The 26,628-nt window shown below is 41.9% G+C and overlaps 1 protein-coding gene across 1 annotated transcript in view; it reads right to left on the minus strand.

Moving 5' to 3' along the window:
* UBAP2 (ubiquitin associated protein 2) overlaps positions 1-26,628 on the minus strand; it is a 135,238-nt gene that overhangs the window by 41,804 nt on the left and 66,806 nt on the right. Inside the window, exons 10-21 of the mRNA XM_054178655.1 lie at positions 18,417-18,484; positions 16,767-16,956; positions 15,568-15,781; positions 13,972-14,246; positions 12,692-12,864; positions 11,348-11,558; positions 10,147-10,186; positions 7,816-7,996; positions 5,303-5,369; positions 3,848-4,043; positions 2,515-2,606; positions 1,219-1,266 (exon numbers count right to left, since the gene is read on the minus strand). Coding sequence (XP_054034630.1) covers positions 1,219-1,266; positions 2,515-2,606; positions 3,848-4,043; positions 5,303-5,369; positions 7,816-7,996; positions 10,147-10,186; positions 11,348-11,558; positions 12,692-12,864; positions 13,972-14,246; positions 15,568-15,781; positions 16,767-16,956; positions 18,417-18,484 — 1,755 coding nt within the window. The remainder of the gene's footprint in view (positions 1-1,218; positions 1,267-2,514; positions 2,607-3,847; positions 4,044-5,302; positions 5,370-7,815; positions 7,997-10,146; positions 10,187-11,347; positions 11,559-12,691; positions 12,865-13,971; positions 14,247-15,567; positions 15,782-16,766; positions 16,957-18,416; positions 18,485-26,628) is intronic.

Here is a 26,628-nt window from a genome sequence, read left to right on the forward strand (position 1 = left end):
ACACTTGCTTCCACTTGCAGATGGACAACTGCATGATGCAACAGTTGCTCTATATCATAGAATCATACAACGGTCTGGGTTGGAAGGGACCTTCAAAGATCATCTAGTCCAATACCCTCTACAATAAGCAGGGGCATCCTCAACTAGATCAGGCTGCCCAGAATTCTGTCAAGCCTCACTTCGAGTATCTCCAGGGATGGGGCCCCAACCACCTCCCTGGGCAGCTTGTGCTAGTGTTCCACTACCCTCATAGTGAAGAGCTTGTTCTTAACATCCAATCTAAATTTGCTTGTCTCTAGTTTGAAGCCAGAGCCCCTTGTCCTATTACTACAGGCCTTTGTAAAGAGTATCTCTCCATCCTTCTTGTAGGCCCCCTTCAGGTACTGGAAAGCTGCTATTAGATCTCTCCAGAGCTTCGCCTTCTCCAGGCTGTACAAGCCCAGCTCTCTCAGCCTGTCCTCATACCAGAGGTGCTTCAACCCCCTGATCATTTTTCTGGCCCTCCTCTGGACCCACTTCATCAGGTCCATGTCCTTCCTATACTGAGGGCTCCAGACCTGCAAACAGTACTCCAGGTGAGGTCTCACCAGAGCAAAGTGGCAGAATCACTTCTCACAGAGCAGAGTGAAGTGGCAGAATCACCTCTCTGGATCTGCTGGCCACATATCTTTTGATGCAGCCCAGGATGTGATTTGCTTTCTGGGCTGCAGGCACACACTGCCTGATCATGTCCAGCTTCTCATCCATCAGCACCCCCAAGCTCTTTTCCACAGGGCTGCTTCTATCATTTCATCACCAGTCTGTACTGATAACAAGGATTGTTATGGTCCAGGTGCAGAACCCTGTAGTTGCTCTTGTTGAACCTCATGAGGTTCATGTGGGCCCACCTCTCCACCTTGTCCAGGTCCCTCTGGCATGTCAACAATACCACTTAGATTGGTGTCATCTGCAAACTTGCTGATGGTGCACTCCATCCCACTGTCTACAGCACTGATAAAAATATTAAACAGTACAGTACCCAGTACCGTCCCCTGAGGGACACTACTTGTCACTGCTCTCCATCTGGACTTTGTATGACTTTACACCATCTAGAGAAACTGTGAATATTTCAAACAACAGAATATATAAAGGATGAAGTCTTATCACCATGAGTGCATCAATTTATGTTGCACAAATGATCAACACTGAAAATAGAATTAAATAAAGCCATTTACTTACCATTGGCAACCTGGATTGAAGCATCTGCAGATCATCATAACCATAAATCTGCTTAAAGACAGATACAACATAATTAACACTTTTCCCTGATGCTGACCAATTTGGTGCTTGAAACGGGGTTTGACCTAGGCTTAGTCTATTTTAGAAGTGTACAGCTATCTGTCACATTGTGTCATTACAGCAGGCCTTAGCATTAAGGCTAACAGAGATTAATTTAAAATGGCTTGTCACTCTGGTGTTTTTTGGTGACAGCAGTCCTCTGAGAAGAGTTTGACCATCCCATCTTTAATATTAGTTTCACAGATCACAGTATCACAGTAACTAAGGTTGGAAGAGACCCCAAGGATCATCAAGTCCAACCTGTTCCAACAGACCTCACAACTAGACCATGGCACCAAGTGCCACGTCCAATCTCCCCTTGAACACCTCCAGGGACGGCGACTCCACCACCTCCCTGGGCAGCACATTCCAATGACGAACGACTCGCTCAGTGAAGAACTTTTTCCTCACCTCGAGTCTAAACCTCCCCTGGCACAGCTTGAGACTGTGTCCCCTTGTTCTGGTGCTGGTTGCCTGGGAGAAGAGACCAACCCCCTCCTGTCTACAACCACCTTTCAGGTAGTTGTAGAGGGCAATGAGGTCACCTCTGATCCTTCTCTTCTCCAGGCTAAGATGCATCATTCATCAACTTGTAAAAAAATCTACATATCACTCAGATTTTCAAATAAATGCAACAGCCTTCTCTGCTGCAATCATTATGTCTGAGCATAGCAGGATTTAAGAATAGATCACTAAAGCACAAAACAGCCTACAGCATTCCCTCTCATTGAGTGACACAAAGACAATTCAAATTAAGTTTCTGCTTCATAAAACAGATAACCAAAATATGTTGATCCTGGTTATATACCAAAATGTTATCTGTAATCTTGCTAAGCTGGACAGATTGGACACATTGCAGTTTTCAATCATTACTATAGTAAATCTCTTCCAGTAACACAAACATGAATGAGTTTAATTTTCCTCAAAGGACCTAAAACTTGATACCAATGAAAACCATAACAGCACACATTTAGCTTCAACTGCAACCATGTTAGGTATGTACCAATGTTTCAACAGTTTACTATCAACGGTAAACCTCCTCTGCACATACTCCATTTATTCTTCAGTATTTGGAACAAGAACAGTGAAACATTTGCCAACAGAAATGCCTTGGCATAGATCGGTAGCAGCAGGTCTGGAGGGCCTACTTGCAACAAGAGTTAACCATTCACAGACACGAACAATTAAATTGCTTACTGGGTAGGCAGGCAGAAGTCCTCCAGGTCCCACAATATACTGGTTATGCAACAAGGGTGGCACACCCTGGGGCAGGTTAGGGGGAGCTTTGCCTGCAGAATCAAAATACAGACACTTCAACAAGCCTTTAGAAAAGAAAAGGCATTAAGATTGAGACAAGACAGCTCACAAGCCTTGGCAGCTGCAATGTCACAGCTTGTCAAAAATGTAACTCCCCAGAATAATTCTCCATTATTGATGAAAGTGCTTGAAGCAGCCTGAAGAGTTTAACCCTGCCTCGAAGAAGGGAAAGCACAGGCTACTTAAGACTGAAAACAGTCTTATCAAAGGACAGTCTGACTTGTCATTTACTTTGTCCAAAAGGATTACAAGAACTACAGAAACTCCTTGTTTCCTCAGTCCTCTCCTGAAGCGAAAATTTACATATTGTTCTCTAAGAGACCAAATACCCTCCATTTGCTTTCCACTCTGTCAATACATCCCCGTCCAGCAATAAGCTAGCAAAATACCAGAAAGCAATAAATACTGCCAGCATACTTATTGTGGGTGACACTGCAACTGAGAATAGCCAAAGAGAAGAAAATTTAAATAACTGCCTCCAAGAATCAGTGCTAGGAAGCAGAAGAGTAAAGGAGAGGGGAAAAAAAACCAAAAGAGTGGGGGAGGATGATGACAATTTGGCCATGACCAGTCATCAGTCATTTACAAGGTATGGGATATTTATATGATTTACTCCCTTCCTGGATTTCCCTTGAAAAGTTCGGGTTGATTAGAGAATCAAGCAAGAATTTAGCACTGCTTCCACTGCAGTGCAAGAAGCCTCCTCATCTTATCTGTGGACTCTCTCTGAAGTGCTATTTACTGTGAATGACCCAAACATCAGACACTTTCTTTCCTTCTGTAGGAGTAGCAGTAGGGATATGGCATATGGTAAGGACAGTACAGTATATTTTGATACTGCCAAATGTACTGAAGTCACAGAGAAGACTGAAATTAAAGGTAATGTGAACCAAGAACAAGAGCTAATCATCACCTGGAATACAAACTGGGCAAACCTCCTAGCCAAAAAACTTCAAAAAGTCAGAGCCCATCCAGTGTCTATTTATCAAGCTTTTTGGGGACGGAATGTACTATGTCACTTAACACCATAAAAAAATATTTTAAATACACAAACCCAGGCAACTTCATTTTATAAGCCTGCAAATAAAGTATGCTGAAAAGGCAGTCAAGAATGTGGATCTCTTGGTGAAGTTATGGCTGGTGAGATGCACAACTGACAGCTCTGCTGACTTAAGTTCCCTGACTGTCTGTGTGATCCGTTAATATTGCAAACCTGAAGACACTAAGGGAGCTGCCCGTGTGGTAGCAGCTGGTATAGACACACTGGCAACGCTCAGGCCAAGGCTGCTTGTAGTGTTCATACTGCTTCCCATGCTGACAACTGAAGAGGTGGTGCTAGTGGCTGAGGTTGAAGCAGCTGAAAAGGTTGTTGAGGGCTGGAGCGAAGTTGTGTTCTCAACACTAGTGTGCTAGAAAGGAGACAAAAAGAATGAGGATCACAGAGCGAACAAGCCACAATGGAAGATGTTGGGAAAACAAGCAAACAGAATATACATAAAAACCACACCAAACAATCTTTTAAGTACATGCAAAAGATATGGATAATGTATATACCAACCAAGCAACTGTTGCATGCTTGTAATTCAAAGTTACATGAGAGTTAAACTTATATCCTCAAAATTATACCACAGTAACTCAAATGACACTTCACTGCAGTATTTCTTGTGCTTTTCTTGGGTACTCCTTTAAGCTAGTACTTGACATGCTAAATGAACTCCTATATTCTTTCAGAAGACACTATTTGTCTTCAAAATACAGGACACTGTTATTGTGATTTTTCAACACATCTGTAGAATTTAAAAGATTAGAACTGCAGTGGTCCACAACAAAGTCCATGTGGTAAACTCAAACACAGACCAGATGTTCTACAGGAACACAAGAGAATGCAGAAGTTCCTGATTTGAATCCAGGACTACAGTGCTTTAGCTGCTGGCTGATCACACATACAAACGCCAAAACAACTGACCACAGAAAAGAAGGACATTTGGCTAAGGGTGAATTTTTAAATTACTTAGTAAGAATGGAGCATTAAAACCAAGAACAGGTACAAAGAAAAGCAGTAACTTATCTGCACAGCTCATCTGGCATTGTACAGAAGTACATCCTCAGAGAACAAGGCAGTGTTGCCTGGCTTTTGCTTGCGTAGCTTCATCTAGCACACTGTGTTCATTACTCTCTCTCTCATTATCTCAAAAGCATTGAATTCACAGGTGACAATAACATATGGTAAATTATAAAAATCATCTGTCATCAGGCATTTTTCATAACATGTATCATTCCATCACCTGCATTTTGCCAGCTAACCTCCTACAGTAAGGACTGCTAACAGTCAACATTTTGGAAGAGTTTCAGACAGTAACTTCTGAAGATTTGGGGCTTTTAAATCACTTGTTACAATAAATTCTTTATTCCATCCTCCCCTGCTAGCACAAAAATCTCTTCTGCAGCTGTGTGGCTGGCAAGTCTCTGTAATAACTATTCCTGATACAGTAAAAATAACAAGTGGTGAAGGCTTTTTACCAGTAGACAGCTGGCAGGCCTTCTCTGAGATAAGGCTCCTGCTTCAGTTTGTAGTGTTCTGGGACACAATGAACTTAAAGAGAGGGTCTTATCCATCAGATAAATGGACTATATGCCAAATATCTGTTGAAATATAAACAGGACTTACTGCAAGTGATGTGCTTGAAGACAACACTGAGGCAGGGGAGAGGCTGCTCTGATGATTGGAAAGGGAGCTAGAAAGAAATGGCAAAGAATTAATCAAACTACTTTTCCCCCACTCCAAGTCCAAAACCAGAAGATGGTTCCAACACTTGTTACTCATTAATTCCCTTAACAGCTGTAGCTGCCTGCCATGGGGCACAGGTATTAACTAGATGAGGCACTGCTTTGGCTTGATTCAGTATGGTATTTCCCATGTTTAAACCTGTGTAACATTTAGTTAAACCAATTAGAAGGGCAAGGTATTTGCTCCCTAACTCTGCCAAAAGCCCCAACACACTCTCAAAAAATACTCACCAAATGAAAAGCACCTCCAAAACTCCAAAAGTTAACCATACTACTACAGAATCTGGCAATTTAATCAAGGCCAGAATGAATCTTATGAGGACAACTGAGGGAGCTTGGGCTGTTTATTTTGGAAAAGAAGAGGCTGAGGGGAGATCTCACTGTTCTCCCCAGCCACCTGAAAGGACATTGTGGAGAGGCTAGGGCTGGTCTCTTCTCACAGGTAACTAGTGACAGAACAAGAGGGATTGGCCTCAAGCTGTGACTGGGTAAGTTTAGACTGGACATGAGGAAAAAAAATTCATAGAAAGACTGTCAGGCACTGGAATGTGCTGCCCAGGAAGGTGGCTGTGTCACCAACCCTGAATGTGTTTAAAGGTTGTTTGGATGTAGTGCTTGGGGGAGAAGGTTTAGAGGTGAACTTTCTACAGGAGGGGTTTTGGTTGGACTTGGTGATCCTGAGGGTCTTTTCCAACCTGAATGTTTCTGTGATTCTGTGATACCACCACACACCAAAGACTACTTCCTTTTTCAAGAGATGAATCTGAGCTATCAGTTCAGTTTTATATACACAGTATAAAATATGAAAATAGTTAATCCCCTAATGAAGAGCATCTGCAGATAACTTCATTTTAGGAAGTAACTCTGATTTAGCACCACCTTGCTCCCCTAGCTTGCCAGGCCTGTGAACTTTTGACAGTAACAGCATCACAACATTCAAATCCAAAGACTTTTAAACATCTCCCTGACATGCGACTGAAAGTGGTTCTTCAACATATACACTGACATAAGTTTTACCTCACAATCAAGGTCAAGAGCATAACTTACAGTACAGTAAGGAATAAAGGCAAATAAAATAAAGCCATTAAAAATGTTTGGTATTCAAAAAGCCCTTCCTCATGAGAAACCATTACAAGTATTTTAGTATCCTCTACAGAAAAAGTCAGAAGAAAATAGAGCAGTTTTCAAAACAAAGCTGCAAGCAAAATTATATGCCCTAATTTAAAGGCAAATATTTCTGGCAGTTCCTTAAGGTACAGGACCAGAATAAATCCTGGCAGTTTCAAAGATAAATTTTACTCTGATTCTTAAACATTGTTCCCCATCTGCAGCAATTACAATTATCACTGAAGGCAGCAAGGAAAGAAATAACTCAGTCCAACACAGTTTTAAACCACTCCATCATCCACTCTCTCCACTCTTCTAATAAGCCTTAATTCACCATCTGATCTGTGGCAAAGAGACAGAAAAGAGGCCCCAGCATTACCAAATCAGACATGTTTGGATCTCAGGCGCCATCTTTCATGGCATTTTGTATCTGCTCAACAGCATCAATCCTCCAACTAAAATTTCTACTGATGTACACAGCTTTACAATGAACAAAAGGAGGAAAATGATGTTTCTAGCATAAATACAAGTTCTTGTTATTTGACATATCTACCTCTCTACTGAACAAAAACCACTAGTGTATTAAAAGAGAATCAACAAAGTCCTGCTTGTGAAACAGGAAAAACACAGCTGAAATCTCACCAAGTCAATTTCTTCCATTAACAAAGAGTACAAAGGCTAGAAAATTAGAACTCTACCAGTGTAGCCTGAGGATGAAGCTCAAGCAACAGACACTGAGAAAAATCATAGTGCAAATGAGATAAGCTGTACTGGATGCACTTCAAGGAACAATCTGGTACTTCACAGTGTCTTAAGGGAAATGTTTTAGAAAAAGAAAACACATACACTTCCCTGTGGAATTACTTCTCTCTTTTTTCCCTCCCTAAGAAATACAAATATAAATGAAATTAAGTATTTCAAAATAAGCAAGGAAGTAAACTGTTAGAAATTATACCAAACATACAACACTAAACAAACAGCAGGCACTGTGGACAAAAAACTGGGGGGAATCAATTTGGGTAATTCAGCTGGCATGATTTAAGCAAAATCCCTGTGAAATCCAAAGCTGTTTATATAACATGAGAACTGGAGGGCAACAACTGCTCTACCATTAAGAGGTAGCCCAGAGCTCATGCTCTGAAACCAGAAACTTCCTGTTCTCCTCATTCCAGTTAATGGCTAAAAAATGGACTCTGATGTCTGACAGTCCCCCATACACAATGACCCCTATATTTGCCCATTCCTCAAAACCTAACACTTTCCAGTTTATCTCAACTTATACTGTACCTGCTTAACTGGGAAAGTGAGCTGCTGGCCAAATCGCTGGACTGAGGCAAGCTGGGCAATGGTACTGTGTGCTGTGATGCTGAAGGCAGAAGCGAAGCAGTGGTGGGTATCACGCTAGGTAGAGAACCAGCAGAAGGTATTGAAGAAGGCTCTGTCTTAGGTGCCGGAACTGATGAAGTAGCTGTAACAAGTTAAAAAGAGCATTCAAAGGCAAATTCCAGCATACTTCACATCCCAATCTAGATTCCAGAACACTGTATTCTCCTCTTGGTTTACAGAAACCTGACCATAAAGAACCACTAAGAGTATCCAGTAATCTGGTTATTAACAAAAAAACCTACAACTAAACAGTAACACAGCTATTGCTTTTTTTCCCCTTTAGGCTCTTAATCTACAATAGATTTACAGTTTTCATTGCTACACTTGTAGTATAATAGCCTTCTGCATCTCAACTTCCAATATCTGGTTTACTGGCTTTTGCTTACAAATCAATCCTCATTTAAAAATGCCTTGCATTGGTTGCACTAAAAAACGTAATTTGTGCTTTCAAGACCGTGTACACATCTACAGCTCTGCTGCTTCATTACAACCTACACAGCACCTTTGGCAATCAAGATTGCTGTCACTGGAGTACAAGAGCACATACAATAAATCAGTTTTGAGTACTCAAGTCAAATGTGTAATGCAGCAGAATAAAAGAAGCATGATAAAAGGCTACAGTTGAGCACAACATTAAGTATTTAAAGGGCTAAATAGTTGTCAGATACTGACTTACTTTATTTCACCTAGGTAAGTGTTTAGCTTGAATATTAGTTTTTAGGCTACACAGTAAAACTTGCTCATTAGACATGCCTTTCCAAAGGAACACTATCCTGTAGTAAGACAATGAACAGCTCTAGTGCTTAACATAATTCCCAGCTGTTTCCACATTTGTCTCTTGCCCTGCAAAGATTATATCAATAAAGAATTAGAGGCATTCACCCACCAATAGATCTCAAAATTTAGCCCTGACTTTACCAGGGCCATGCTTTACCCCATAAGAGAGACCACTACCCAGCAGATCACCACTAGCTTCCACTGTGTGTGAAGACAGTTTTAGATCAGTCACCAAACAAAAAGTCAGTTACATGCTTGAAAGTCACGCTTCACAATTTTTTATGTCATGGGTTTGGCTCCCTCACTAAATGACTCCACAATCTGCTGGATTGGGTGTTATGCAGACAGAAATCAAGAAGCCTTGGCAAATAAATATGAGTAAATGACAACAGACAAGGAAACCTAAGTAACATACAAATGAAGCTATGAAGGCAGCATGTGCCTGATACTTCCTGGCAAGATTCACACACAAATAAGAATAACATTTTCAATTCTCAACATGTTAGAGCAGGTTTCCTTCTTGAAGTAGAAGTTGGTTTACAGTTACAAGGAGCAGAATCACCATCTTCATTAAGACCCTTACAAGACACCCTAACACAATGTGCAAGACAGACAACCAGGACATAAGCAGGACTGGTCAGAACTATAACCCAACAACAACTAATATTATCAGCACATAAAAAAGGAAAAAGGTCAGTATTTTCAAATGCATTTGAATACATGAAATAGACACATGGAAGAAGACTGAGTCCAGTGTATGTGCTTTGGATACAGAAGAAATGAATTGACATAGAAAAAAGAAACTAATAAAGCCATTATAGAATAATTGCCAATATACTGGGAATTTTCAGATATTTGTTAGTCCTGCAGTAAATTTCATGAATTATTTGTTACTTATGTATACATGAGCAAGGAAGTTTTTTTATTTGAAAAGTTGTCTTTATATATAACAAACATGTAAAGTGGTGATTCTGGGGTATATACACTCCTCCTCTTCATTTAAGCTGAACATGGCACTAACAGAACACTGAGTATAAATGATAATACAGGCTGCCCTACTAATAACCTACCTGAAGAAATGTTTAAGAGAGAGGTAGACTGAAAATTGAAGTCTTAGAACTACAAAAGATGTTCACTCATACTGCTGCCCTTCAAAATTGTAGGGGTGCTACAAGTACTACAAGTAAAGTACTACATTAGAAAGAGTCCAAGATGAAGGTAACAGCAATGTCTGCATGAGAGCCAATATTGTGCTATTGTTCCTCCACTGCAAGACAGCAAGCTACCCGGCAGAGGGAGCACATTGGTCACCCTTAATCCCCAAGCGCTTGTTAACAGAACAGGGAGAATATAAAACCTTAAGCCATGTCACCCTTGGGCACCACAGTAGGGCACACAGCAAGTATTAAGAAAAGGTTAGAAAGCTTTGTGCACAACCAAGCTCTACAAACTTACTGTCAAGAGTTGCCTGTGTTCTAACACTGCTGTGCCCATTCTGTAAACAAAGGAGAAATGAATGAATATATCACCTTAAAAGTGCATTATGTTCTCAGACTGAATCACACATTGAACATGCTTCATGCAAAATTCTATATTAATTCTAAATCAAAAGACAAAAAGGCAGAAAATTAACTTTTTACTGCCTTTATCAAAAACCACATAATAGTTGTCTCAGGTGCAAGGTGTCCTGAACTTCCACAGCTTCTATAGAACTACAGAAACCCATACACTGCCCATTCAACACCCATCAGTAGGATACCTTCCCATGTACTGTATGTAACAAACTTCAGGTTCACACTGATATGAAATAAAGAACTGCATTAACATACAGGAAATGGTTGTGCTTTTGATCTAATGCAACTCACAATTTTAACTATCCAAGTTACACAGAGACGCCAATTTTTTTTCCACTGAAAGATAAGACTTGAGAAGCACCAGTTCTTTTTTGGATAACGGTGGAGTACAGAAGTGGATAGTCTATGCTTGATCCTCACCAGTACATACGAGCTAGTGCAGAAGACAAGTGAGACTGAGCCATTACAGAACAAAGGCCAGAAGTAAATAAACTGTCTCACACATGTTCCTTTAACATTTAATAAATTACATTCTCTTAAAACAAACTTACATTCCATATACAAAGAGCATAGGTCCTTTTTTATCTCCCAGGAGAGTTCCTTGCTGTCCTAGATTAGAACTCTATCTATGCTTTTTAAAATAAAGCATGAAAATAATTCCTACTGGTGTTTAAGTAACACTGGGGGGGCCACAAGCAGTGTAATTTGCTAGGTGACATATAGATGTAATAAATAATGTACATTTGGATTAAAAATGTCAATTCATGGCAAAATACCATTACTAACATTTACATAGAGAGGCAGTTCCTTTTCTTAAAAGCTAGGCTTCAGGGAAGGAAACTCAAGCAGAATGTTATGTGTTACTGAGGAAAAAAGGTCAAACAGCAATTTATAGTGTCAAAACCCATAAAATCAGAGGCTCTTATGCCACAAAAAGTGTATGGCCGAAAAAGGCTACACAATGGGAATCAAAAAATACTACTTGGCTTGGTTAGAAGTATTAACACAGCAGGGCAACACAAGTCTAACAAAGATAAGAATACTTCACCTTTTTCAAGGTCTTACTTCTGAAATTCACTCACCGTAACTGCAACAGGGGTTGATTCAGACAGAACCATAGAGCTTTGGTACACTACCCTACTATGCACTGAAGTCTGTTCATAAGAAGATGTTGTTGTTGCTGGGCTAGTACTCTGGGATGAGCAGGAAAGACTGGAAGAAGTGGTGGCAGAGGTTGTGTAGGTGGACTCCTGTATTGTATTGGATATTGGCAAAGAGGTATTCAAAGGATCACTGGAAAAAGTAAAAATTATTTATCACCTTGGTAAATGACATCTCAAATAACATCATGAGACTACCAGTTCCTGTACAGTTATCTGTAACTACCTATATACCTAACTATCCATAACTATGACAGGTGGCCAAGTCCACATGATTTATACTAGAAAATATGACCATTAAAAAACAACCAAGTAATTTAGCTTTGGTCCCCAGCAATCCCTGCTTCATCTGCTGCACTAAGCATCATTCACCCTCCTCCCGCTATCCCAAAAAACCCCAGGGGTTTATACACAAGCATCTTCCAGTTACATTACCTCCACCTTCTCAAAGGATAAATTAATGATCACAGTACCTTTTTTTAAACAAATAGATTCATGAAGTCTGGTATATAATGAGAAGCACCTAGTCTGTTTTAACAATAGCATATTATTATTAACAGTAGCTGTCTAACAAAATAAACTATGGAAAGACATAAAAGAACCCTTTAAAACATGAAGGAGGAGTGTTTTACTTTCTAAACAGCTTAGTTCCATTTCTAGAACTATAAATTATTGTGAAAGTTTATTTTTACTAGTATTTTCTGAATGAACTTCAGGAAACATTTTATCAAAACCAAATTCTGAATGAATAAGGGACTAAAAAAGTGAGTAACTGGTAGACTGGCATTTGTCATTGGCTATTTTAGCATTTCCATAAGAGATTCTGCATGCTGGATGTCTGGCTTCTATTCATATTCCATAGAAGCATCAGATCCGTTATCTGGTGCCACACTACTAACACACATAACTGGTACAAGGATCTCCCCTCGATGTAAAGCAAAATTTTGGGCTGCAAAGAACACCCCCCCCCCATAAATTTGAAAATCAGGACAATTAAACATGAGACAGCAGTTCTATAAAGGGTAGCTGATTATAAGGTTATTTATGTTCATGCCACCTCCAGGTTTCTGTCTACTCATCAAGGGAGATTTTCATCATCATTTGAGAAGAAATTTCTCATTTACAAGGCCATCTGAAGAAAACACTTAGCTTTACAACTCATATTTCCACTTCCCATTACATGGTAACCATGCCTTGATGTTTTTGGCAGAAGCCTGACCCCCTAAAGAAAATATGCAATAATACACAAGAGGAACTCACACATACTTTACAGATTTTGAGTACAAGCTATTGGTGGTTGTCTGGCTGGTATTCTCACTGCTTGAAGTTGATCCAAAATCTGTGAGTGCAGGCTCTGATCCAAACTCCAGAGCTCCAAACTGAACGTTTAACCCTGTCACATCTGCTGATCCAGGCATCTCCACTGCAGAGGTAGGAATCTTAAAGGAGGAAAAAAATTCCTTTGCATGGACTGTTTGTATTAAAGATACCAGTAACTGACAACCTCTCCTCCGTTAAATACAGGCTTCTTCAGCTACTGCCTCAGCCTTCATTGCTAATTAGATCTGCGACAACCCCCCAGTTTACATTGCATAAATTAACTATGTTCTCATACCTTGAAATTTATCCATTGACTCTCCACCCTGTATCTAGAGCTGAAAAAGCTAGCTACAAATATAATATTCTACAATATCCAAGTGTCATCCATGTGCATTCTTCCTCAGCCAACATTTCACCTTCTGGCTACTCAGTCAATCAAAAGCAACAGTCATTTTCCATTTTCCAGAGCAATCAGATGTGTGTTTGGAAAAGGTGACATCACTGTATTTTGGACCTAAAAACTCTGCAGATTAGAATTTCCTGCTTTATAAACAAAAAATACACCATGGTCTTTGCTCTCCTTCTCCCTAGCAACTTCTATACAGAAGAGAATCATAGAATCATTTAATTTGGAAGACACCTCCAAGATCGTGGGGTTAACCCAGCACTGCCAAGTTCACCACTAACCCATGTCCCTGAGCACCACATTTACACATCTCTTAAACACCTCCAGGGATGGTGATTACACTTGCCTAGGCAGCCTATTCTGGTGCCTCACAACCCCTTCTGTGAAGAAATTTTTCCTAATATCCAACCTAAACCTCCCCCTGGTGCAATGTGAGGCTATCTGCTCTTGTCCTATCACCTGTTATTTGGAAGAAGACACCAACCCCCACCAGCTACAACATCCTTTCAGGTACTTGTCAAGAGAGACGAGATTTTCTCCGAGTCTATCATTCTCCAGGCAAAACAACCCATTCCCTTCAGTTGCTTCTTCCAAGACTTGTGCTGTAGACCATCCATCAGCTTTACTGCCCTTCTTAGAACATGCTCCCTTTTGTAGTGGAGTACCCAAAACTGAACACAGTATTTGAGGTGCAGCCTCACCAGTGCTAATCACCCCCCTCACCATGGCAAAACCACTTCCCTAGTCCTGCTAGACACTGTTTCTGACACAAGCTTTTTCATGCTTCTGTTTACTACAGACAAGATACTCCATTACCCACCTTGGATGCTGGAGTTAACCTCCGTTTTGGTGGTTTTACATGTTTGTGATGGGTTTGATGGGTAGTCACTGCCTGGTTATCCATAGACATAGTGGGGAGCTGCAACATTTTGCTAACAGCTGTAGAGGCATCTACTGGTGATGGCTCTCGACGTTTCACCTGGGAGGAGAAGGACTCCAGTCCAGGAGGAGGAACAGAAACTGCCTGTGTTTGTTGCTGCTGTCGCTGGGTCAGCTGGCTCAGAACTGGGGATGGTTCAGGCTGGGATTTAAAGTCTGGTCAGTGTTGGGAAAAAGAAATACCAACATTGAAGCATTAAACTCTGCTCTTCATGCTTCTGCTCTTTATGAAATAATCTGGGTGACATGACGTACACAACAGCTATAGTGGACACAAGTCTCTCTTAGACATTACACAAGTTTCACATTCAATATTACCACTGCAACAATAAGGCTAATATTCTATATTCTCTAATTTAAGCAAATAGCTGTGTACAAGCATTATTTAGGTTTCCTCAGAAATAGGAAAGCAAATCCATATGGTCACATAATATTATTGAAACCTGTCACAAGCTATTTAATCAAATACTGCAAGTTTCACTGCATGCTGATAAAATGTGATTACTTCCAAGGAGTCTGGAGAGGCAATTTAGAGGTATTATGTATTAGGATTTCCTGCCCTTATGAAAGGGAAGACTCAACACAAATAGGAAATCATCTACAGCATTAGTCAACCACCTTAAGAGATACACCATATCATAAATGTTTCTTTACTCAGTTGGTAAAATGCATTAGAATGCAACTTAAAAATCTATGTCAACTTTTTTTTTTCCCCCAAAACTGTTGCATGTACAATATTATAACTGCTACTAAACTGGTTGCTTATCAGGGAACTTATATACATACATATGAGATAGATACAAGATCAACCACATTTCAGAGTGAGAATATTGCTAGGAATTACACTGTAAGAACCAAGTCTGTCTCATTTGCACTACTTCTCACAGTTTTACTCCAGTAAAAAAATGAATAATCTGTACTATTGAGAACAGAAAAAGGGTAACCACATCACTGTCAGCACACTAGGGAAGGAACACAAAGATGTGACACACATTACAAAGGTATTCTATAGTAGTCTTGAAATTCATGTCGTGTCTGGAAGACAAAAATTTTGGGGAAGAAGGACAAAACATGGCACAACCTTATATTCAGGTAGAGGCAGCACAGGCATAATGTTATTTTCCAGGCATAAAGTTAATTTGCAGGATTTTTTAAGAAATAAAGTCACATCAATGTTCCACTTAAATATTCAAGCACATTAAATCAACAATGTCACTACATGAAGGTTGAACAACTTCTAAAGATGTAATGACATTTATGGATAGGCTTAAGCCAATCAAAACTTCGATACACTAGTAAGGTCAACTACCAGTGCCTAAGTCTACCTCTTAAACTGTCATAACCAATTGTATTATCAGGATTATATATTTTAGAAAGAGCCTTTCATTAAGTCTTCCCTTTTAAACTGTCATTGGCATGAAGAAATCTTACAGGACAACAGAGACAAGAAGAGAGAAAGCTACATCAAAGTACTTACCAAACTGACTAAGGACAGAGGACTGAGTAATGGGTGCTTTTAGATCCCAGGATGATGTAGTAGTCGTGGTAGTGGTGGAAGAGCTACTGTCATTTTGTTGAGAGGCAAACTGACCCAATCCTGGTGATTTCAACTTGTCCAATATTTGGGATCCAGTAGAGTTTGACAATTTAGAGGATCTGAGTTCTCCAAAGCCAGAAGAGAGAACTGCAGACTACCAAAAAAACCCAAAATAAGTAAGAGGAAAATGAGTATTTAATAAATAATTTGAACATAACAATAGAGTTAATACCTCCAGCCGTTAGTTGGCAGCAACTAAAACCTCTTCTACCCTATATTACTAATAAATGACCAATTATAATACTAATTCAGCAGTTGCAGCATGTAGCCATATCACTGTTTATCACTGGTCATTAGCAGGACCGGCAGGAAAAGTGGGGTGATTCCGCCCATCTATTCCACTCTTGTAAGACCGCATCTGGGGTACTGCATCCAGTTCTGGTGAATGACTATAAGCTGAAAGAGGCCATATTTGGACTGGACAGCAGCAAGAAACTCTTCACAGTGAGGGCTGCAAGACACTGGAACAGGTTGCCCAAGAATGTTGTGGATGCTCCTTCTTCAGAGGTGTTCAATGACAGGTTGTATGGGCGCTTGAACAACCTGTCTAGTAGGTGGTATCCCTGACCATGGCAAGAGTGAAACAAGATGATCTTTAAGGTGGTTTCCAACCCAAACCATTCTATCATTCCCTGATTCTATGTTCACCAACACAACTTCCACCACTGTGACTGCAGTATCACTCATTTACTTGAATCTATGCATCTCCAAATAGCATATATTTACTAATAGTTGAACTGATTTTCAGAGAAGGTACAAGTGCTCAATTTCAAGTCCTCACAACTGACAGAGAAATAGGCAGGTTTACACAAAAAACATTCAGCTTTGCGCTAGGAAGTAACACATCATAGCTTTCTGGTATAGAACTCTTCACTATAAACAAATCCTCTCATCCTAAATCAGCATACAGTAAAGGCATCTGCTCTCCACTCAAAATACTTCATGTAAACTGCCAAACAACTACTTTGCAAAGTCAAAAAAAGTTCTTTTTCTTGTGTGTGCATGTGAATAGAAGTACCTGCAACCTGAATTTTGCAAATACTGAAACATGTCATGAAATGACCACATGATAACTTTACCAGACTTTGAGAAGCATAGGAGTTCACAGCACTGGAGCTGCTAGTTCCTGATGTCATCCGGGTGCTGTGCTGAGAATTTGTGAAGACTAGAGCTTGGCCAAAGGTTTGCTGCTGTGAAACCTCAAATGAGTTGCTTTTCACCTCCTGGTTAGAAGCCACAGGTTTCTGAAGCAGTGTTACCAAATCAATGCTGTAAGAAAAAGCAGAGTTTGACTGGGATAGACATGATGATTAGGCTGCACTGAAACCGAAGGAAACACCAGAAATACTAAAAGTGCTGTACCCAGCAACAGAATTATTACCAATTAACAGCCTTTTCAAATATTTTTTGTCTGCTGTAAAAGGCAAGAGAGGTTTTTGGCAGAAAGCAACATTCTGCTAGCGAAACTTACCACTAAAGTTAATATATAAAATACTGTTGCACTCCTTTCAAACATTAGCAAAGACACAATCACATAAAGAACCTATTATAGAATTAGTATAACCAAGTAACCAGAGACATGTCAAAAAACATATATTATGATAGTTAAGTGGATTCTGTTTGTGATCGTGTACATATTGACAATCAACATTCTGTATGTTATGCTGTCCCCTTAAGACAAGAAAGGAATTCAAGCCAAACAAAAAACCCAACACAAACCCCATCCTCAAAAACCCCAGTGTTTAAAATCAACAACCCAAACAAATACACACAAAAAACAACTCAAAACCAATGCAAAACCAATCAAAAACCCAAGACACCAGAATCTGAATTACAACACTTTCTAATGTCATTTAAGAGACATCCACTGGAAAAATATTTGCATCACAACAATGAGTAAGTGAGCATATCACCACTAAGAAATTAGTATCAACTGTAGACCAACTGACTCCATGCCTCCTCCAGATCATATCCACACTACAAGGGGAGTTTTGCTGCAGTCTGGAGCAGAGCAGTACAGTACAGCTGTACCAGAATATTCAGGACCATCAGGCCATCTAGTTTTCAGATTTCATACTATCCAAATACTGAAGTCCTCATCACACAACTTTAACTTGCTCTCCTGGGACCAGAGGCTAACGCTGAGAACTCATTCCACAACATAACTGGCAAGACATTTCATGAAGACAAAGGCAAGTAAAGGAAGGAAGTATCTGCCCTATTTTTTGTTCTCTACCTGAACTTTCTATTATCAATTAAGGCAAGTAATTGTGATACTTACTGGATAATTCACCTTCTTGCCAACACAAGCTGTCAACACATTTGTCGAAGCACTACATTCCTAATACTTTCTGCATTTGCAGAGGCAGGTTTTTCATTTTCTGGACAGCAACATCAAAGCATCCTTTTCAATAGCAGAAGTGTTTTCTTCCCACCTACTTTTGCTCTTATTCGTAAGCAGTCTTTGTGCAGAAGACAGGGTCTTCTCAATATTATGCTTTAATATTTTCCTAAGTTTGGCTCCACTTCTGCAGTCAACAATAAGTAACACAGGAGCCCACAAAACCCAATGATTTGCAAGTAAGCCTTTCACAGTTTTAAAATTAGCTTGACCAACTCTGACTAGGGCTGCACAGTGTTATATTCAGCACTTTATATGTGCATGATAATACTGGTTCATCAAGAAGAAGGTTTCTAAGGTACAAGTAAAACACAGAAAAAGAGCTTACCTTTGCCCAGAAGGTGCATGATTTTCAGCTGGAACAGAAGAGGAGGTGAAGACTTTTGTTTCAGAAAGCTGAAAAAGAGGCAATGGTGGAGGGGCAGTATTTTAATCACACACATGCTCACACTTTACTGCTGCAGCACCTGTAGAAATGTCATGTGATCATGCATTTTCAAGATAAAAGTCAAAATGCCATTACAATTAGGTATGCTGGAGGACAGTGAGATGATTCCAGACAGTTAGCATGGCTTCACCAAGGGCATGTCCTGCCTAACCAGTTTAGGGCTTTACACAGTAGAGGGACTACATCAGGGCATAAGGGAAGTTTGATATATTGAACACATAGAATAGTATAACAATGTAACTACTTCAGTTTGAGCAATATTTTTGCTGGAAAATATGCCAGTAAAAAGTATTTAATCTGAAGGCTCGTATACCATCAGTGTAAACATCCCCTATGCTGACAGAATGGAGGAGCCCATACAGCAGCTCTGAAAAATCTTGTTGCAGAAGTCTAATGCATTGCACTGCTCTCACATTTCACATGTTCCTGTGTTTCAGATTTCAGCTCGCATCACTGCATATACCTGAGTGCTGGTGAAGTAGCACTCGTGGGGAAACAGGTCATTTTGGTTTGTAAGTGGAGATGTTTGTTTGCTCTTTGTTTTTAACAGCTTTTTATTTAAAAAAAAAGTAAAATCAGAAAACCAAAACCCAGCAGTCAAACTGCTACAACATCCTAGGATTAACTCACACGTACTGACAGCAATACTTGCAGACCAGAACAGGGCTCATCCCTGTACAGTTTAACAAGTTAAAGATAGATATGGATATATAGTGGCTGTATTTCAACAAAATCACCCTTATCTACTTTGGTGTAGCTTTGTATTTAGACCAAAGAATAACTAAACTATTCAAACATTCACAAAGAATCCTCTTAGAATGTGGTATTTCAATACAGCTCTTCCAGGAAATTACGCATTTTTATTTGTACATCTTGCTAGTAGCCCAGTTTCAAGGACCACCACTCTCCAGGCATGGCCCTCCAGCTAGTTCCTAACCCAGCACAGAGTGCTGCTGTCCAAGCCATGGGCTGACAGCGTGGCCAAGAGTTTGCTGCGGGGGATGGTGTCAAAGGCCTTGCTGAAGTAGACTACATCCACAGCCTACCTCACATCCACCAGGCAGTCACCTGATCATAGAAGGAGATCAGGTTGCAGAGGCAGGACCTGCCCTTCCTAAATCCATGTTGGCTGGACCTGAGCCCTTGGCCATCCTTCAGGTGTGCACTTTTTGCCCCCAAGATGATCTGCTCCATAATTTTCCCTGGCACTGAGGTCAGGCTGACAGGCCTGTAGCTTCCAGGTTCCTCCTTCTGGCCCCTGTTGTGGATAGGCATCATATTGGCCAGTTTCCAGTCATCTGGGTCCTCTCTGGTGAGCCAGGACTGGATGGAAAATTATGGAGAGAGGCTTGGCCAGCTCATCTGCCAGCTCTCTCAGCACCCTAGGATGGATCCGTTCCAGTCCCATGGACTTGTGAGTATCCAAGTGGCTCAGCAAGTCCCAAACTAATTCCTCATGGATTTCAGGGGAATTATACTGACCCCTGACCCCATCTACCAGTTCAGGAGGCCAGTTATCCTGAAGTCCTCCTGCCTTACTGTTGAAAATTGAGGCAAAGAAGGTATTTAGAACCTCAGCCTTTTCCTCATCTTTAGTTACAATGTTTCCCTCCAGGTCCAATAAAGAGTGGAGGTTCCTCTGGCCTCTCTTTTTAGCATTAATGTATTTATAAAAATGCTTTTCATTATCTTTCACAGCAGTGGCCAGCTCGAGTTTTGACTGGACTTTTGCCTCTCTAATTTTTCTCTGACATGATCTAACAACATCTTTAAACTTATCACGATTTGCCTCCCCGCCTTTCCAAAGGCGATACACCCTCTTGTTTTCCCTTAATTCCTTCAAGAGCTGCTTGCTCATCCAGGCCAGTCACCTTCCCTGCCAGCTCCTCTTTTGGCACATGGGAACAGCCAGTTCCTGTGCCTTCCTGTGCCTGCAGCTCTACTGAAGGCAGGTATACCCCCAAGCAGAATCATCTGACTGGGATTCTCCTGTGAAACATTGATTTAAGCAGGACACAGAAGCAATGACAGGGGTGTTTCATGTACTCTCCCCATGCAGGCACTTTTGGTGCAGCACACTGTATCATGAAAAAATGAGTATCACTAAATTTCCTTTCCGCCCTCCCCTGCCCCTGCTGCCAATACACTGTACTTCAATTCCACCTTTCTGGAACATAATTCTGTCCTGTATATAACACTGTCAGCCCACAATTCTATGTATTGGCTAAAATGAAGAAAGTGGATTTGGCTAAAGCATATTTCAATTAAAAAAAAGGCTCTCTCTCTATTGTTCATCCCTTTTCCCACTGTACACATTACTCTAGAATAATACCACTCTTTTTGCACTGTTACAAGACTCCTACAATGATATGACAGAAAGTGGTCAGCTAATGTGTAAGTAGCAGTCTATGGTCGGCAGTCCCTTGATTAAATATTAAATTGTCTTTGTACTGTCAACAGTTTCTTATGCTCACATAACCCAGGCTAAGATTAACCTGTGGCCAAAACACTGATGAATCCTGAAAATTAAACTGAGGAGCCTGAGGATGTTTGTAATAAAGCAATGCATGCTTGATGTATGAAAGGAACATTCTCTTCAGCATGCAAAACAAAAATCTCCAGCTACCATCTCAGCTATGCTGAAGTTTACACTATACCCTGTGGCAAACTCACTGCTGCCACAAGCTCCAAACAAGGAACTAATTCAGGAGTCTGCTGTATACTTTCTGCAGCAGCAGTTAGAAATGTATATTATTACACAGATGTATATTTAGTATTTCTTACAAGTTGTATTATTGGCCCCTAACAAAGCTATTTATGCTCATTATACACTAGAGTCACAAAACTTTCACTGAGGCTCAAGCATTTTCCCAGTCAACCATTTGCTAGCGTTGGCCTGACAAGGGTATTCCCTGTATCTGCAGTACAATGCCTTGTGCTTTTCGGCTCCTGTTCCTATGATAAAAGTCATTTTCCAATCCCTACACAGACAACATATTTAATAACTACCACAGGAGCTACCAGCTCCTATGTACACTTGACAGGTCAAGGGAACAGGAAAACGTACTAGAACATCCTCATAAAAACTCAACATCTGCTAATCAAAAAACCAAAAATCTTACTAGTATTTTGACATGATGAATTGCCATTTTCAGAAAAACTCAGTCCTACCTCAATGCCTGCCAAGATCATGTAGCAGATCATCCTGAAAACTCTGCTAGGGCTCATGGAAAACAAAGAAGTGGTTGGGGGCAACCAGCATGGTTTCACCACAGGCAAATCGTGCCTGACAAGTTTGCTGACTTTTTATGCAGTCACAGCATCAGTGGATAAGAGAAGAGCAACTGACATAACCTTCCTGGACTTGTGCAACATTTGACACTGTCCTGCACAACATCTTGGTCTCTAAATTGGAAGGACATAGATTGGCTGGATTGACCACTCAGTGGATAAGGAACTGGCTGGATGGCCACTCTCAAGAGACCTGTGATCAATAGCTCAGTGTCCAAATGGAGGCATGTGATGAGCAGTCTCTCAGGGATAATTACTGGGACCAGTGCTGTTCCACATTTCTGTTGGTGACAGTGACAGTGGGGAATCAAGCGTACCCTTGGCAAGTTTGCTGACAACACCCAGCTGCATGGTGCAGTTGACATGCTGGATGGAAGCAATGCCATCCAGAGGGACCTTGACAGGCTGGAGAGGTAGACCCATGCCAACCCCATAAAATTCAGCAAGGCAAGGTCAAGGTCCTACACATGAGTCAGGGTAATCCTGCACACAAATACAGGCTGCGTGTCACATGGATTGAGAGCAGCCCTGCAGAAAAGGACGTGGAGGTGCTGGTGGATGAGGCCTTGACATGAGCTGGAAATGAGCACTGGCAGCCCAAAAGGTCACCCGTTTTCTTGGGCTTCATCAGAAGTTGTATGGCCAGCAGGTAAAGGCAAGGGATTCTGCCACTCTACTCTGCCATCGTGGGACCCCACCTGGAATACTGTTTCCAGCTCTAGAGCCCCCAACACAGGAAGGACACAGATCTGTTGGAGAGGGTCAAGAGGGGGGCCACAAAGATGATCAGAGTGCGGGAGTACCTCTTCTACAGGGAGAGGGGGGAGAGGGGGGAGAGGGGGGAGAGGGGGGAGAGGGGGGAGAGGGGGGAGAGGGGGGAGAGGGGGGAGAGGGGGGAGAGGGGGGAGAGGGGGGAGAGGGGGGAGAGGGGGGAGAGGGGGGAGAGGGGGGAGAGGGGGGAGAGGGGGGAGAGGGGGGAGAGGGGGGAGAGGGGGGAGAGGGGGGAGAGGGGGGAGAGGGGGGAGAGGGGGGAGAGGGGGGAGAGGGGGGAGAGGGGGGAGAGGGGGGAGAGGGGGGAGAGGGGGGAGAGGGGGGAGAGGGGGGAGAGGGGGGAGGTTCGGAACCAGAATAGACCAGACCAGGTTGGAAGAGACCTTCAAGATCATCACGTCCAACCCATCAACCAGTCCAACCTACCTAAACAACTAACCCATGGCACCAAGCACCCCATCAAGTCTTCTCCTGAAAACCTCCAGTGATGGCGACTCCACCACCTCCCCAGGCAGCCCATTCCAATGGGCAATCACTCTCTCTGTATAGAACTTTTTCCTAGCATCCAACCTAAACCTCCCCTGATGCAGCCTGAGACTGTGTCCTCTTGTTCTGGTACTGGCTGCTTGGGAGAAGAGACCAACATCTGCCTGTCTACAACCTCCCTTCAGGTAGTTGTAAAGAGTAATAAGGCCACCCCTGAGTCTCCTCTTCTCCAGGCTAAGCAACCCCAGCTCCCTCAGCCTCTCCTCCTAGGGCTTGTGTTCCAAACCCCTCACCAACTTTGTTGCTCTTCTCTGGACTCGTTCCAGCAAGTCAACATCCTTCCTAAACTGAGGGGCCCAGAACTGGACACAGTACTCGAGGTGCGGCCTAACCAGTGCAGTGTACAGGGGCAGAATGACCTCCCTGCTCCTGCTGGCCACACTGTTCCTGATGTAGGCCAGGATGCCATTGGCCCTCTTGGCTGCCTGGGCACACTGCAGACTCATGTTCAGCCTACTATCAACCAGCACCCCCAGGTCCCTCTCTACCTGGCTGTTCTCCAGCCACTCTGACCCCAGCCTGTAGCTCTGCATGGTGTTGCTGTGGCCAATGTGCAGAACCCGGCACTTGGATGTGTTAAATCTCATGCCGTTGGACTCTGCCCATCTGTCCAGCCTGTCGAGGTCCCTCTGCAGAGCCTCTCTACCCTCCAGCAGATCAACTCCTGCCCCCAGCTTGGTGTCGTCAGCAAATTTACTGATGATGAACTCGATGCCCTCATCCAGATCATCAATAAAGATGTTAAAGAGCATGGGGCCCAGCACTGATCCCTGGGGCACACCACTGGTGACTGGCTGCCAGCTGGAGGTGGCACCATTCACCACCACTCTCTGGGCTCGGCCCTCCAGCCAGTTCCTAACCCATCTCAGTGTGCTCCCATCCAAGCCATGGGCTGACAGCTTGGCCAGGAGTTTGCTGTGGGGGACAGTGTCAAAGGCCTTGCTGAGGTCCAGGTAGACTACATCCACAGCCTTCCCCACATCCACCAGGCAGTCACCTGATCATAGAAGGAGATCAGGTTGGTCAGGCAGGACCTGCCCTTCCTAAACCCATGCTGGCTGGGCCTGATCCCTTGGCCATCCTCTAAGTGTTGTGTGATTGCACTCAGGATGACCTGTTCCATAATCTTGCCTGGCACTGAGATCAGGCTGACAGGCCTGGAATTCCCTGGCTCATCCAACCGGCCCTTCTTGTGGATGGGCACCACGTTGGCCAGCTTCCAGTCATCTGGGACCTCTCCAGTGAGCCAGGACTGATGAAAAATGATGGAGAGTGGCTTGGCCAGCACATCTGCCAGCTCTCTCAGCACCCTAGGATGGATCCCATCTGGTCCCATAGACTTGTGGGGGTCCAAGCTGCTGAGGAGAGCTCCGATCACTTGCTCACTATGCAGCTCCCTGGCTCCTTCTGCCAGCTCTGCAGGCCAGCTGTGTGGTAGACATTCTGTCCTGCTAGTAAAAATTGAGGCAAAGAAGGTGTTAAGTACCTCTGCCTTTTCCTCATCCTGTGATACAACATTTCCCTCCATGTCAACTAAGGAGTGGAGGTTGTGCCTGCCCTTCCTCTTGCTGTTAATATATTTATAGAAGGACTTTCTGTTGTCCTTCACAGCAGAGGCCAGTTTAAGCTCCAAGAGATCTTATAGCAGCCTTCTAGGACCTGAAAAAGTCCTACAGGAAAGCTGGAGAGAGATGTTTTTATAATGGCATGTGGTGACAAGACAAGGGGCAATGGTTTTAAAATACAGAAGGGCAAATTTAGATTGGACATTCAGAAAAAGTTCTTTACTCTGAGTGTGGTGAGAAACTGGAATGGGTTGCCCAGAGAAGCTGTGGATGCCTCATTCTTTGAAGTGTTTAAGCCAGGCTGGATGAGGCTTTCAGCAAACTGGTCTAGTGGGAGGTGTCCCTGCCCACAGCAGGGGGATTGAAAGCAGATGATCTTTGAGGTCCCTTGTTACTCAAGCCAGTTTATGATTCTAAGAAACCAAAATGCCTGCACCTCCTCCAAAGTACTGTTTTAAATAAAAATTATGACTACCAATATTTTATAGAAAAATCTCTGCCTTCACCCATTTGTCAGCAATTCTTATGTATTCTATTTCTCCCCACTGGTATTTTCCAGAGTCAAGCTTTATTTTTATTACTTGGTAGAAGTAGATCACAACTGTAACACAAAACCCCAGAGCCATCTACAGTACCTCAACATTTGTATGGTCCGTTATTGTCCAGTGTGCTGAGTATCTAACAAAATGTATTTACTTTCACTGAAAGTAGTTTCCATTCTGTTTTAAAGTGTGCTGGCAATTTACTAAAATTGCTGAATATTGCTGAATACTCACTAGTGGAGATGAATACCCGGCAGGACTATTAGACCACAAAAATCTAATCCATCTCAGGCCAAACAACATTAAATTCCATTCACCTGCTTGTAATTTTTATTCAACTAGAAAACAGCACATTTAATCAAAAAATCTCCTACAATAAAAAAAAAACACTTGATCTTTATCTGCAGACAGCAAATACATGAGCTTTCTTGACTGTTGTAATCATGAGTCATTATGCTAGAATTGTTTATTATACATTTAATGCATAGCTCCATTTTCCAGCCATGAGTTCATATTATGCCTTCATCTGCTAGACTAAAAACAACAGCTCACTATATGCTAATAAAGTGATCTTTTCAGATTCAGTAAACTAGAAATACCACTCTCAAGGATCTCTTCTATCTGGAAAAGTTTTTCAGCAATTTTCCACAATTATTGTTTTGTAAAAGCAGTGAATAATTGGTTGCAGTACTTCAGAATCAAGTTCAGGAAAGTCTACATACAGAAATATAAATCAAGAATCATTAAGAGATGGCAAAGATTGCCTACAGGCAAGATGACTACCACAGATTGAGGGGGTTTTCTGTCACTGCATCAGCCCTTCAGGAGGTCACGCTGAGCCTTTCTTTCTTCATCACCCACTAAAATCCTGAAAAATTTTCATTTGCTGCTTTCCACAGAAAGTCCCTGGGTTTGGAAGTGTCCCTGTGTTCCTAGTACACTTGGCTATATTAAAGCATTTGTCATTTGACAAGGTCACGTGTAGCAGAGACCTAGACTTCTCTGCATGACAAGTTTAATTACCATTCCAATACTGTTATTTCTCACATATGTTGTTTAGCAGCAATTTTATTCTTCTTTTATTCTTAACATCATTGATAAAGACACTAGACAGCAACTAGCCCAAGACTAGAGTCCTTTATAGTCCTCCTAGACAGGCCCATGTTCCACAAAGGTCCTCCTGCAAAAGATTTACTTGCATAATCATGTGCAAATTCCCCAGAAGAAACTAAATCTTTTATCCCTAGTCAGCATCACTCAGCACTCTTCCTGTACTGTGCCAGCATCAAATAGGGTTAAGAAGCAAGACCAGAAATTTTCACTTACTCCTCCTCTAATGTATCCTGTAGCAACAGAGGACAAGTTTAAAAATGTCAG

This window comes from Dryobates pubescens, chromosome Z, assembly GCF_014839835.1.
Source record: "Dryobates pubescens isolate bDryPub1 chromosome Z, bDryPub1.pri, whole genome shotgun sequence".
Classification (NCBI taxonomy): Eukaryota; Metazoa; Chordata; class Aves; order Piciformes; family Picidae; genus Dryobates; species Dryobates pubescens.